This window comes from Thermobia domestica, unplaced genomic scaffold, assembly GCF_964235325.1.
Source record: "Thermobia domestica unplaced genomic scaffold, izTheDome1.hap1.1 HAP1_SCAFFOLD_2239, whole genome shotgun sequence".
NCBI lineage: Eukaryota > Metazoa > Arthropoda > Insecta > Zygentoma > Lepismatidae > Thermobia > Thermobia domestica.
The window spans coordinates 1,910-16,605 of NW_027657939.1; the positions used below are offsets into that span (position 1 = coordinate 1,910).

Here is a 14,696-nt window from a genome sequence, read left to right on the forward strand (position 1 = left end):
GTCCAGCTCGCTCTTGGTCTGCCAAGCCGAAATCACCACTTCTAAACCGTGCAAACCACTTCTGACACGTTCGCTCAGCTAGAGCGTGGTCACCATACACTTCCACCAAAATACGATGACTTTCAGTCGCACTTTTCTGCATGTTAAAGTAATGCAGCAGGACACCCCGCAAAAACACTTTATCAGGCACAAATTGCGCCATGTTCACTTAACTACAAACTGGTGTTGTTGACGCTTTAATCCACTGCCCTATACTACGAACGATACGCGATGACAGGGGTTTGCAACACATGTGTGGATACACGGAACTGTAGGACGCTCCGTTCGTTGCGCCATCTCTTGTCCACCCGCACGAATTAATTCCTAGACCAGTTCTTAGAAAGCAAGAAACATTCAAGTACAAATATCTACAGAAACAAATACACTCTCTCGCTATGATGTAAGAACAGGGGATGATATAAGAAGCTATTTTGATGAGTATGATGATATTTCCAATAGCAGTTCTTAAGTTACCTTTAGCTTTTAGACGAAATTTTCGAAAATGGTTGCAGATATGTTTTGAGCGTAGAGACATTTATAAGATATCATATTATCAGTTATGGACTTTTATCATTAAAGAGTTTGCAAAATCCACGATTTACTTGGATATAGAAGATCAATTAAGGAAACAAACGTCCAGATGATCGGTGACTAATTTTCTTTAATATATGTTATTATCATTAATCAAACGCTTTGATGATATTTTAGCAGAACCGACGATTGGTTATCGCTTTTACAGTTTCTGATTTACAGGTATATTTGTAGAACTGGTAGGAAGGCAAACGCTTAAAAGTGTTGCAGAATTACTTTCGCCTTTGGTAAAAATTGAAGAAAAGCAAAGGTAACACGACGAATACAACGAGAAACAAGTAATTTGTAATCTTAGAAATCTGGAATCTCAAAGTTAAGAAACAAACAAGCCACTGAATATTCAGATTCCGACTGCTAATGAAACAGCTGAACGAAAACTCGTATGAGCAAGAAAGGAATACTTCACCAAAGATAAAACAAGAATCAGCACAAAATAACAGCATGTTTCAGATAATATTGACACAATTAAGATTGATCAATTGTAACAACAAGCAGAGAAATGAGCATTGCAAATTGGAAGGTTAACGAAACACACAGTCATCGGGAAATAAGGCTTACAACAACAAAAACAAGCAAACAGAAGTAAGCAATTTAGAAACACAAAGGACAATGGGAACTATTATCGTAACAAGCAATATTATAATCAAACGAGTAAAGGAAGTGACCATAATTCTAAAACATTTCACCTTAACAATTCGATCTCCAGAAATTGTAACGTTTCGTCCCCAAACATCTTTTCCTCACAACAAACAAAAGCTTGTAAAAACAAATCAATATCACTTACCTCACTATTTCATCAAGATTATGAGAAATGAAATCAAATGATGCAGACAAGCCAACGTCATTTTGAACCAATAAACCGACCACAATTTGGAAATAATCTGTTAGAACATTACCCTCCGTTATCGTCATTTCAAGAAAACTGTAACAAATTACACAATGTTAACATGTTTGTGCAAGTGATTAATATTAGAAACCAATAATTCTAAATATTAATGTTTCCATTAATATGTAGTAACTATCATGCAAACTCATATTCATTGTTTTACGTAGAAAAAAACTTACTTCATAGATTTAGAGCATTGTAACCTTTCTACAAGTATTTGATGGAAAATAAAAATTTAAGTACACTTTATATATGTAGTTACTTAGTTGAAACATTTTAAAATGGGTACTTCAAAACTGCTAAACATGGGAGCTAGTGAATTTAATATTCTATGCATGCGAGATTAGGCGTAACAATTTGCTCCAGAAAATTGTAATAATTTATTGCAATAATCTGTTTTTAAGACTAATTACAGTTTGCTAGCAGAGAATTTTGTCTATACTCAAGGTATACTCAAATAAAATATAGTCATTAATTTCAATACACTGCACGTGAATTAACACTAACCGTTGGTAAAATGTTATAGTATTTTATTATTGTAAAATAATAATTCTGCATATTACAAAAATAAACACGTATTATAACAAACAATGATTGCTTGGTATAACAGTAGATCATTACATTGACATGAATTCGTGCTATTTTACTATCAAACATATATGTTCTGTTAAACCAGGATCGGGATTAATAACTACGAAATAATATAATGTTTGATAATTTGTCGCATGTAATTTTACAAAATAGCATAATTATCTGACTATGTATATAATTCTATATTGTCTTTAAGGAAATAAAATGTTAACTTATTGACAACTACAATTTAACGCTGTCGTATTTTATTACATTGCACATCTTAATGAAGACTTAACATATAAATTCATTATTTGTACTTACCTGTTAATTATGGAGACATTCTGTGTCTGTGCTAAAACTGACAACAACGTAAGGAATGTTGAAGTTAGTGGATCAGTTGTACTCAAGCGTTCAAATATAAAATTCCATTCTTCTACTCCACCTTCACGGACGGCAGTACGGTAAATAGTTTGTCTCAGGTTCGGTGATATACTTAAAGGAAAAAATAAACGAACAGTAAGATCATGTTTGTGACCAATTGCACGAATTCTTAAGTACATATGAATAGATGATATTTCTAAGGATATATTTTTGTTTCTGCGTATTGGATTTCGATTTTGTCTTCTTAATGTTATATACTAGATACATCCATTAGTCCTAAAGTGATATTATTTCTTTATTTTATGCATAGTGACGGTATCATAGATTGAGGAACTAACATGTAGAAAGAAAGCTTCCCTCACGATAATGGAAGATGGTGTTTTGTGGCAATTCTGGATAAGAATGGAGGTGTGGGAAATAATACATATTGAATGAGCACGCGAAAAGTAATGTCAACTATTCCACATATGATTATACATCTTTCAGTTTTTAAGTCATCTTTGTGCAAATAATAAGACATTGGTTTAGACAGAACGGTAGACAGACAGAAAGGTTGACGTGAAAACGTTGTTGGCAATTATTGCACGAGGTGGTCATTGACATCTATCTATTAGTGCCGAATATATCGTATAGGTGACAGAACTTATTCAAGTGAATAACAGGCGGACTGTTAATGAGATTGTCTGGAATCTTAGTACTGGTCATACAAGAGCATATCAAATGAATTATGATATTCTGATATACCACAACGTTTCAGCAAGGTGATTGCCTCATTAACGATCTTCTGATCACATGCCTACGAGGATACCTATCTCACTGTAGAGTTATCTGCGTTATACGTGCACGTTTCTTAGGCAAATAATTACACGAGAAGAACGTCTTGTCCTAGCCCATACGTCAGAGAAAACTCGGCATTCATGAAATTAAAACAGTTTATCAATCTTCTAGATCGAAGTGATCTCGTCTGCAATTAAAGGGCTTATATCTACCTTCTGGAACCTAAGAGGTACGGATCTCTATTAGATAAATTGAAAGTGTAGCTGTAAATAATGGCAGACTCGTTAAACTAGAGTGAGTTTGAAGATTTAAATAAAACAAAATCTATCAACGTGACGGTTTACAATTAGAAGTTAGCTTAACGTAGCAAACCTTGGCATGTTTTATTCTTATAATTGGAAATATAGAAAGTTTCATTAAGTATTATTAAGTATTCAAGGTGAGCTCTATGAAATCAAATTTTGAAATTTTAAAAATAAACTGAAGGTGATTTATAAGCAATTTGTATCTTAATTCTGATTTATTATCGATATCCTTGAAAACGATTTTATCGATTTGACACTTGCTATGTTGTTCTTTGTTTTTTTTTATCACACAAATGTCATTAGTGCTAGGGTTTTACAGATTATAGGATAATTTAAGTGTAATTCAAATTTGTGCAAGATTATTTACTTCTGCTAAAACAAACTCAGGACACATTTCACTCGCTATGTTTCTAACTTTTCAAAACTTCACTAAAGAATATAAATCAACTGTGATTACACCATACTCAAGGACACAGTAGCGATTATTATTTATATGCATATCTACCATTAAATATATCCTTAAAAGAACATTAGAAACATTGAGACTGAACTTTGAGTTTCAGTAACATGTTTCAGAAGACAAGAAAGTTCCGTTTCTTTAAACAATTCTTCTGAATTAAATAAACAAAGCGTTATATCGTCATATTTAGTAGTTCATAGAATATGGAAACATTCAACTTACGGGTTATTTTTATCTGGATTTGGAGAATTCATCCACTGTCTGAAAGCCTCTAAAGACCTTTCGGCTGTGTCGTTGTTTCCAAAATTATTTAGGGTTTGAACTATTAGAGCTCTAGTTAGAGTTGTGGCGCCTTCTTCACCCTCTACATCGTCAAAGCCAACGTCATCGTATACTGCTTCAAGAAGGTGGAGAACGTAACTCTAAGACAGGAAAAACATATTATTATTATTATTATTATTATTATTATTATTATTATTATTATTATTATTATTATTATATCCACATTGAATATCTTAGCTACGAAGTCTTTGCAAATGTTATCAGTATTATATTAAAGGTGATTCATAAGCTAATTGAACCCGATAGTAAACATGTCGTTAAACGGCAAACGAAACTTACCTTCCAGCTTTTAGACTTAATAGCGAAAGTGTTTCTCAAATTGTAACACTCAGTAGTAGGTTGCAATTTATGTGTTTTACCGTATTACTGCTCAGCAATTGGGATTATAATCTAATCTAATAAGTGTGCGGAAGAAGAAAATTCATATTTCGAAAAAGTATTTGAATATTTTTATAAAATAATTGATTTATAATCGGATAGAAATATGCGAAAGTTTCGTTTTCATAAACGTGAAAAATTTAGAGAGAGAGAATTATATGATTTATCAGAAATATGCGTATTAGTTGGTAATGTTAGTTAATTAGTATTAGCTAGTAATGCAAATTACCGTACATTTGGCACGCTTTCAGTTTGGGTGCGTATTTATTCATTTAAAAGTAAACAAAGGACTAGATAAAAGTAATATACACAAAAAAAGACATAATATGGGAAGCCATCACCAACTATCCCTATTAATTTATATGTGTTTCCCAAGAAGTAGTTCATAAACATGCCGTTGTGATGTACTTGGTTGGCATGTAATCTTTTGTTGTCTAGTTTTTGAGATTATTAGTAGTTCACGCCTCATATGCTGTGTTATTTCTTTTACATCTAGTACATGATATTCCAATAAAAATGTCTCATTTATTCTAAAAAGGTAATATTATGCTTGTAATTTCATGCTTGACAATTTGAGCATGGGCAAATATGTAAAGTTTTGTCTTTGAAAGTATTTGAAATGATCAAGAATTTTATATAAAACATAAAGCTTCATTGCCATGACGCGAAAATTAAACTTAATAAAGCTTCAAACAACTTGTCAACAATCTTTAATAAAACAATATTTTCCTATTTATCACGTGTCAGGTATGGTAACTACAACTGTTTATGTAGTTTTGTTATACAATATGATTTTAACTTTACTATAAATAAGTAATTAACGTTGTTAATTTCTTTGATGCACAATATCTTGAAAAATTATTTTAATGTAAATTTATTCTAATTATAAGTATGGTTACATGCACAACGTTTTGAAACGGAATGCAAGATTTTAGTTTCTGGAAACATAAGAATGGAAATAATAATATCATTGTATGGACCAAATAGTCTTTGTAAGTAACATATAGAAAATATAATAAAATATACAAGAAAAAAAAATTTTAAAAAAATAATCTTACGTATTTCTGTCCGAAAGAACGGTATATTCTCTACTCTGCTGTCCGAGCTCTCTCAGCTCTAGGCTATATTACTGAAATAATATATATATATATATATATATATATATATATATATATATATATATATATATATATATATATATATATATATATATATATTTAGCTCAGCCCCCCACTTGACGTGAAGTTACTTAGTACCTTCAATTCTCCAATAAATATGAAACTTCTTCTTTCGATCTCTCGAGAAATATACTATTATTTTCTTTCAAATAAATTTAAAATTACGAAAATTTTTGCATTAACAACCATATGGTAATAAATATACTGTATATCTATATGTCCAAAAGTAAATACATGCTCGTTATGTCTAGGATTGATTCATATCAAAGAAATTAAATGAAAAGTTCGAGAAATTGATATGGAGATTAATTATTTATTGCAATTAAATATTCAAATTTAGGAGTTGGGTTAGTGGCTAGAATCTCAGGACGCCACTTCGGCCCTATATGCATCCAAATCTCCTGCTTGTCTTTCCCCAATAACTAATGGAGAAAGGAAGAATTCAAGTTAACTTCTAATTTTCGTAATTAATTAATTATTAAAATTCTCACCAATTTAGAAGGAACCTGGGGAAATACGGGTTACAGTAATCACTCAACTCTGGCCAGTACTTCTTACATTTCAAAGACTAAATCTTGACTCACAAGACACAGTCTGACCTAATCCTGAATCTGAGACTCCAAATTAAGTCTACCGTAACCTCTAGAGTCCTGCCTCTAAGCGGCCACAATTTTGTGACTACCGCTTGAAATATGATCGTTGTTGATTGCCATCTAATTAATAAGATTAGTAATAAACACAGATGGGAGATACACAAACGTTACAAAGCAGTTTCTACTACGATACAAGAATCAGATTAGAAGCAAAAAATGAATAAATAAATAAATAAAAACCAGAGGTGCACATATGTGCACCTATGGACTGAAGAGGATAAGGAATCTGTCTAAAATATATATTCAGGATAGGTTCGTCTTTGGGTTAGGTTGTCAGTCTTCACTCCACGGCTCTGACCAAATTTTCTTACACTCAAAGAATGATGACTTAGGTTAACAGTTACTCTCACACTTTCCTTCATGAAGGTTGCAGTGAGAAAAAATGTAATCATTTTCAGCACCTGATTGTGCTAATAAATACATACACAGGGGATCGAACCCAAACGCATTCTGATTCAAATAGAAACTCCTCCATCACTAGGGCAAGACCAATACCTAAGTCTATTCGACGTCACTCACTTTCGACATAGTCTCCATAAGAAGCTTATCATGCTTACATTCTAATCAACCAATAAATGACCCAAGTAGCCTCTGTTTGAATCAAACTTTTAAATACAACCTTAAATTCCTAATTACCTAACATGGTTTAAACTATCTTACGTTCAAGTGTCATTTTACTTTTGAAAGGTGTTTAAGTACAAACTTACATCTGTTTAACTTAAGAAATATGGAAGATACTGCGTTTTTGTCACAATTTTAAAAACAATGTCATTCCTTAGGGGTTAATTTCAAACACTGGAGATGAAAGTAATATTGCAAAAATATTGCTAAACCTAATTGACCGTAATCGAAGTTTACCTCGGTGAGGAGGGAGTGATATTTTTCCTAGGACACCCCTGAAACCATAACTGCGTTATGATGAGGCAGGCAACATTAATTTATTTATTTATAAATTGCTCATTCTTCTTTTAGAAGCTAAACTTTCGGAAACAATGAAACATCTTTATTTCAATGACAAGTTTATACACCTACTTTCAAGTTCCTAAAGTGACGAACTGGTAGGATACTCCACTTTTTCCTTGGATTTTAAATCTCCTCCCCCTTTAAAACATACATTTTAGTGAAACTGATGTAATGAAATCACTACTCCAGCATTGTTGTAAAAATTTTCCAAACTTCGTCTTCAATAGTTCATCCATATTCAATATCAAGGGGAAATAAAACTTAGATTCATATTTGTATGTTAGGAAGTGTTATAGAAATTACTCTGTACCTTTTTCTTGAAGATGATGAACCCTTGAAAAAGCTCACGCATCTAGCCATTTATTTTAAGATGTGTTTAGACACCAATTTTCATATACCTAACATGAGTATCTTTTGAAATACTTTATTTATGGTATAAAATTTAAAACCCATCTCCGCGTTTATGATACATATTTAGTGATGCTCCAAGGAAACTGCCCGCTGAAGCGGAAAAGTTCTTTTCTCATTTGGCATTCGGTGCCCTAAGATTGTTGTGACCAAGTAGCTTGGGCAATTGGAAAAATCCACAATTTTAGATTGAGGCCATCTATCTCCAACTTTCTTCTTTTTCCTATTTTTTCGTATCGTTATCCTCTTAAACTGTATTCAGAAACGTCCTCTCAAACCTAGCACCTTTTAATCTCTTTTTATGTACTCGATTTGGTCTCGATCGGCTGAGTACTTTTTGTTATACCAAAGTTTAATTTCATCATTCCTGAGAAGATTCTCCTGGCAGTCAAATCAATGACATATGCATTCTTGACTTATTTGTAATTTACTTAGTAAATTGATTTCATTTGGTTTTGGGTTTAGCGTCCATTCCAACAATAAGGCTATATGGACCTACAGCTTACCGTAGAATCCGAACTCCGTAAGCTCCCGCCGGGAGTCGAAACCGGCTCTCCCATGAAAAAGGCGAGTATATCAACTGTTTAGCACGAGGGAGCTGAACTTAGCAACATAAAGTTGGATTCAATATATGTATACCATTTGAGACAGGTAAAATAAATACAGCTAAAATAAGAAATAGTAGGCTATAATCTAGATATTAAGAATGTATTTCATGTTTGTAAATTAACTGACGCTTACTGTTTGAGAGAAATGTGGATTTTTTTATATATGTTCATTTATTTAATAGCAGAAACGTGTGTTCACCGCACAGGAAGAGCAGATTAAATTGCAAAATATTTGGGACGTTTCTCGGACTTCCTCCCTAGTTATAGGATGCATCTTTGAATTGATATCAAGTAATGAAAATTAATCTTGACTTAAGTGCTAATTCTTCAATAATTACTTCAAATGAATTTATCCTTCCAGTAGTGGGGCAGGAAACATAGAAATTAAAGAAATTGCGATTATAGAAATTATAGAAATTGCCATTTTTCTCCTAAAAGTAGAATTTTCCAAATTGGAAGTTGGTACAAGTGACCACCGAATTTTAAATAGGAGTTTATATACCAGGCTTTATCTTCCTAAATTAGGGGCTCACAAAATACTCTATCTTTTGGCATAACTTTTGAAGCCAATACGTCTCTGGATATGCATTTTAGTGAAGCTGACATGACAAAAGCCATATCTGAGCTGAGCTGAACTACATTACAAAATTCAATTCAATCACTTCAGATCTTGTTCCATCATGAGACAGTATTTCATTTCAATGTGAGTAAAAGTATTAACAAAATTGCCCCTTCCATATATATATATATATATATATATATATATATATATATATATAGTATGGCGCTAAATTCATTGTACAAAGGCAGAGGAGTGATTCCTGAGAGTAAAACAAACAAAAAAGTTCCAATAAACATAGGAAGAAAACCCCATCGTTTACGTGTTATAGGTTGCCAAAAACATGAAAGAATGAATTTTTAAGGTTCGTAGCTCCAAAACTATGGGACCTACCGTAGTCGGGTCAAGACTTCACTTAGGAACTAGTATATGTCCCATCCAAAAATGCATGTTTCGGAATACTGAGGTGCTTCCGCAACAATTTTTATAGAGGGCGTTTGATTCCACGGGCCTCCATAAAAATTGTTGCGTGAGTACCTTAGGATTCTAAAACATGTATTTTTGGATAGAGCACATACTAGCTTTTAAGTGAAGTCTTGACCCGACTACAGTAGATCCCATAGTTTTGGAGCTATGGACCTATAGAGTTCATTTTTTCATGTTTTCGGCAGCCTATAACACGTAAACGATGGAGTTTACGCCCTATGTTTATTGGAACTTTTTTGTTTGTTTTACTCTCAGGAATCACTCCTCTGCCTTTGTACAACGAATTTAGCGCCATACTATATATATATATATATATATATATATATATATATATATGCCGAATTTTATGTTAATAATTTAAATGTCTAGTTAGATATTCTATTTTTGACGTGCATTTTGAATTCTGATTTTCTTCTTAGTATATAATAAATAAAAAACAAATAAATAAATACAACTAAACAATTAATTGGAAGAAAATAACAGTGCTATGTTCAAGTATTTTATTACGTTACTTGTATTTAAATGTGTATCCTAAAAGAAGAGAGTATTTTAAAATATATACCAGAAATACAGTATATCTCAAACTATATTGGAATGATAAAGATCAGACTCGGGACGCTTTCAAAAATTTCGATTTTACTGGAATGAAGAGATTGATTTCTGTAATATTTTAATTTTCCATTTCCTATTCAAAAAAACAGCCGAAGTGAGAAAGTGTTTGAAGCAAATTATTTATATGGATTGACGTAAATATTATCATCTCATTTTGAATCATATCCATATCCTAAGAGGGAGAGAATGCTCAAATATAACTTTCAAATATTTTCCAATAACCTAGTTTTCCTGTGTCAAGAGCGAGCATTTCAACTAGTCTACTACAAAAATTGAAATCGTCCTTGTCAGGATCGTCGTAACGAAAAAGCGAGTTTTGTCACAAAGTGTGAAACTAGGGTAGACTTCCAAACTATGCGTATTTAATTGACGACGTTTAGCTTATTGTTGGGAAGCTGAATCTGTTCCTAGAAAGAAAACGCTCATTCATATCTTTTTTAAATTTTGCTCCATTAAAATCAGTATTAAAGCCTGAAACAGTGGTAAATTTTAATCACTTTCAGTTCTGATAGAATGTAACAGATGATAATTATATGTTTCTCTGAGACTCTGAAATGATTGCAAAAAGTCTGTTGTCGCTACATATTATTATTTTTGTTGTACTTGTATTGTAAAGTGGAAACCAGTAAAGATTTGACAATTTCCGGTTTGAATGTTTGGTTAGTCAAGAATACGAAACAAGTACCTGGAACACCAAATCGATTGCAAGGAACTTTTCGATTCCTTTTACTATTTATTGCTATATGAGAATAAGTATTGAAACCGGATGTAGTACTAAATTTCAACCACTTTTGGAGTTGATAGTGTTGCTGATGGTGACAGTATAGCGTCTTCAGACGGAATCGATAGAAATCACTGTTTGCCGCTACCTCTTACCATTTTTGTCCTACGGCAAGAGACGTTGAAACCAGAGATAGCGAATTTGAACCTTTTTCGTTTGAAATAGACGGACAGAGGAGATAGAAACTATTCTTGAGATGCTGAATCGAATTAAACAAAACACTTCTTGATATAGGACTTCTTGCCCTGATGCCTGTTGACAGGCAGACAGATGAACGGACTGGTGAACTAACGGACATAGCCGTTCTACAAGACTTGTAACACTTATGTATGGGATAGTTCAGAAGCTTAAAATGAGAGTCGTTCGAAAAAAAAAAAAGAACATTGCCGATCTGCGATATTTACTTTCATTAAGACGCCTTTACTAAGAGGGAAAGAGGTTTTACAATTTATGCCAAAAACCGCATATCTTAGATCTCTTCAAGTTAGGGACATGAAACTCGATGTAAATATTTGTCATGAAAAAGATCAGTGAACACATATACTAGTGTTTCAAAAGATACCACTTCTAATGTGGGGAAGGGGAATTTCTACATTTATTTTACCCACATTCTAATTGGCGTAATCTGTCTTATCATCAAAGGAATTATTAGATCCGTTTGAAATTGATTTTTGGGACATCATTAGGATTGTTCTCAAGCCAGGTCTTTATCACGTTACTTTCGTTAGAATATATACAGAAAGAGAGTTCAAAGTTCATAAATATCTAACAAGTCCTTTAAGTGAAAATGTGCTTAAACACCGTGTGCGTGGGTTTACTCGGGGGTTCTCCCGTTTCCTCCCACTTTCTTCATTCCACCATTTCCTTCATTTTTCATAACCACTGTCCCCTTTAGCCTAGCCGGCATATCTGTGGGTCGTAAAACTCATTTCATTTTTAAAAATATGCTCTAACGTTTTCGAAAATTCCACTTTCCAAGAAGAAATTTTGTAATTTCTATATTTTCGCTCTATATATGAAACTTACTTACGCGTTGTCTGTATGATCATGGGAAAACAACTGAACTCTCTGAAATGACTTTTGAACATAGTTAGCACTTGGATCGAGCTTAATTTTCATCAATTCACTTTGATTCATATACGTATTCTAAGGAAAGTTCAAACAAAACTTCAAATTTGCATTTACATTTGTTATGTATTTTCACATCAAGTTCCAGGTCCGGTTTAGGTTCCACGTTGCAAGGCGCATCTAAACTTCCAGCAACTAATTTATATTTATGCTACATCATTAAGTATGACATTGATGCAATAAAAATAGGTGCTGCTGCTAGTTCGAAAATAGTATCTAGTTATTGTTTCGCTCACAGAAAAATCAGTTTTACACATATTCCAATGTAAGGAAAAAATATTTATTTTTTCGTGACACGGTATTCAGTAAAACAATTGGGGCATTCAGAACACAAGGAAATCAAGTGACATCACTTAAAGAGTAAGAAAATAGACAAATTTTATAAAGAACGCTTAATTACATTAAAAAGTTTTCATTGTTTTCTCACTTAGTATAAAAAAGGTTTGTAATACTAAGGCATGAATCTTTGAAGCACTAAAAGAAGATTCAGTTAGAGGTCTTAAAGTTGAAATACTCCACAAATATCAAAAGTATTTATGATTCCCTTGTGCATTCAATGTCACAATTATCAGAATAAAAGCACTTGTTTCAGCCACCAATCAAAATTGAGTAATAGGAAGTTTGTGTGTAGTGAATGAAGTGTGATAAATGGGACTTCTACAGCATTCACCTATACTTGAGGTATCTTGTAGACATTATGTAGGAAGGAAAAATTATCTTATTACTCAAGACTACAGTGCGAAGTAATCCTCAGTACTAAGAATGCAAGAACAAATAGACACCGCATACAGCCTACAACTGTCCAGAGGTTGTCATTATGTCCGTCTTTTTCTATACATTACTTCCAAAGACTATTTTGAGTAAATGTTGTATAATGTTAGATTAAAATTTGGTCATATGTTAATTCAAGTTTCAAATATTTAGAAGTTTCCTTTTTCCGATTGACAATGATTAGGAATGAAGTTTTCTCTTTATATATTAGTGTCAAATTCATAGTTTTCGCGGTAATTTAGATCAATAATAAAACTCCGATCGCATTAACTTCTAAATTCACCCCATTCTGCTACGGGCAGGGGTCACCGGGAGGAGGGATACCGAGACATGTAAAACGAATCCAAAATGACCGATATTAGTTTCAAATCCATAGTTTTCACGGTCGCTGAGCTCAATGGTGACAGGTGACACTTCAATTAGCGATGACTTTCAAATTCAGCTAGCACTGTATGCGGGTAGGGGGCAAGTGCGAGGCGTACCAAGTCATGTAAAAATAATGAAAAATGACCGATATTTGTGTGAAATCCATAATTTTGTCTACATTCGTGTTGTTTGCTTCTATTTAGTAGTAGATAGTTCTATTGTTTTTAGAAACAGGTTAGTTAATGGTTGTATCAAGTATACACTGTGTTTACTATTAAAGTCACCCCATGGAGACACATCTACTTTGTCGTATGTACATTCTCACAAACTAATCCAAATTTTGAAATGTTTAATCGTTCTTTCGTTGTTCAGTTCGTTTACATAGATATTTTATCTGACTTCTGAGAAGAACGGGATTTAACAGCTAGTTTCGTAATAAAGCAAGAAAAAATCCTCTTTATAAACTTTCGTCCTCCTCCAATAAAACGTTTACTAAAAAGGAACTTCGAATTTGGCGAACAAAATTTATTTTTTCTTAATTGTAACTTATTTTTTATATTTTTGGAACAAAAGATCCAATATATTTCAGGCAAAGGTTTTCTTGTTTAAATATATTTTTGGAAATGTGTGTAGTTATTATGCACATTTCCAAGAAGACATATAAAATTTCTTCCATAAGAAATCCTATTTGTGCAATATCTTAAAACATCCAATCCTAATATCAGACACAAGCGAGCAATTGTAAATACGAAATGACTGAAAGCTAATACACATCACAGAAGAAAGGGTACTCTGTGAATACTGACTTTTCTTTGGATATAATGAAGTGAAAACTGCAACAAAACTTGTGGGTTCTTCATTAAATTTTTGATATACTATTACTTTAGGTACGAACGTTTCCCTTAATATGAAAGCACTAACACAATTAACTGGATATTCCTACCGACAAAACGACAGTTTTATTTTCAGGTTTTGACTATCCTGTGAAGGAGTAGGCAACGAAACTTCCGGTTTCTCCACTTTATTAGACTGTAAACTCTAACCTCGACATCAATATTTACAATATTGAATAATCTTCACAATAACACGAAAAGATCCATCGTTTGAAGCGATAAAATCTTTGAAATATAATACTACTTAAACATCATTCACTTACCCTGTATACCTCCCCTGCCTCTGTACTTCTTAAGAAAGTTTGAAAGTAATTGATAGCTTGCATAGCTACTGCCCAAGGGACATATTCTAACTCTTTGCTGAGATATCGAGTGATATTAAGTACTGTTGTAGTATTAAGTATTCCAACCATGCACAAGTCATAACTATCATCCAATAGTTGAGCTCGGTTCAACACATGAATATTTAACCCTTCGTCTGAATTCAAATAGTTAGATAATAATTCCCAGTTTTGAAGATCATAGTTCACTCGATAAAATCCTATAATAATAATAAAA

The 14,696-nt window shown here is 32.7% G+C and overlaps 1 protein-coding gene across 1 annotated transcript; it reads right to left on the reverse strand.

The window, feature by feature from the left end:
* Positions 1 to 1,414: 1,414 nt before the first annotated feature.
* Positions 1,415 to 14,633, reverse strand: LOC145678260 (aminopeptidase N-like; the record flags this gene model as incomplete). Its single annotated transcript, XM_081748293.1, has 4 exons — positions 14,402 to 14,633; positions 4,235 to 4,434; positions 2,411 to 2,581; positions 1,415 to 1,552 (listed from the first exon to the last, which is right to left on the reverse strand). Coding segments are annotated over exons 1-4 (659 nt in total), but the record flags the coding sequence as incomplete, so codon positions are not given.
* Positions 14,634 to 14,696: the final 63 nt, after the last annotated feature.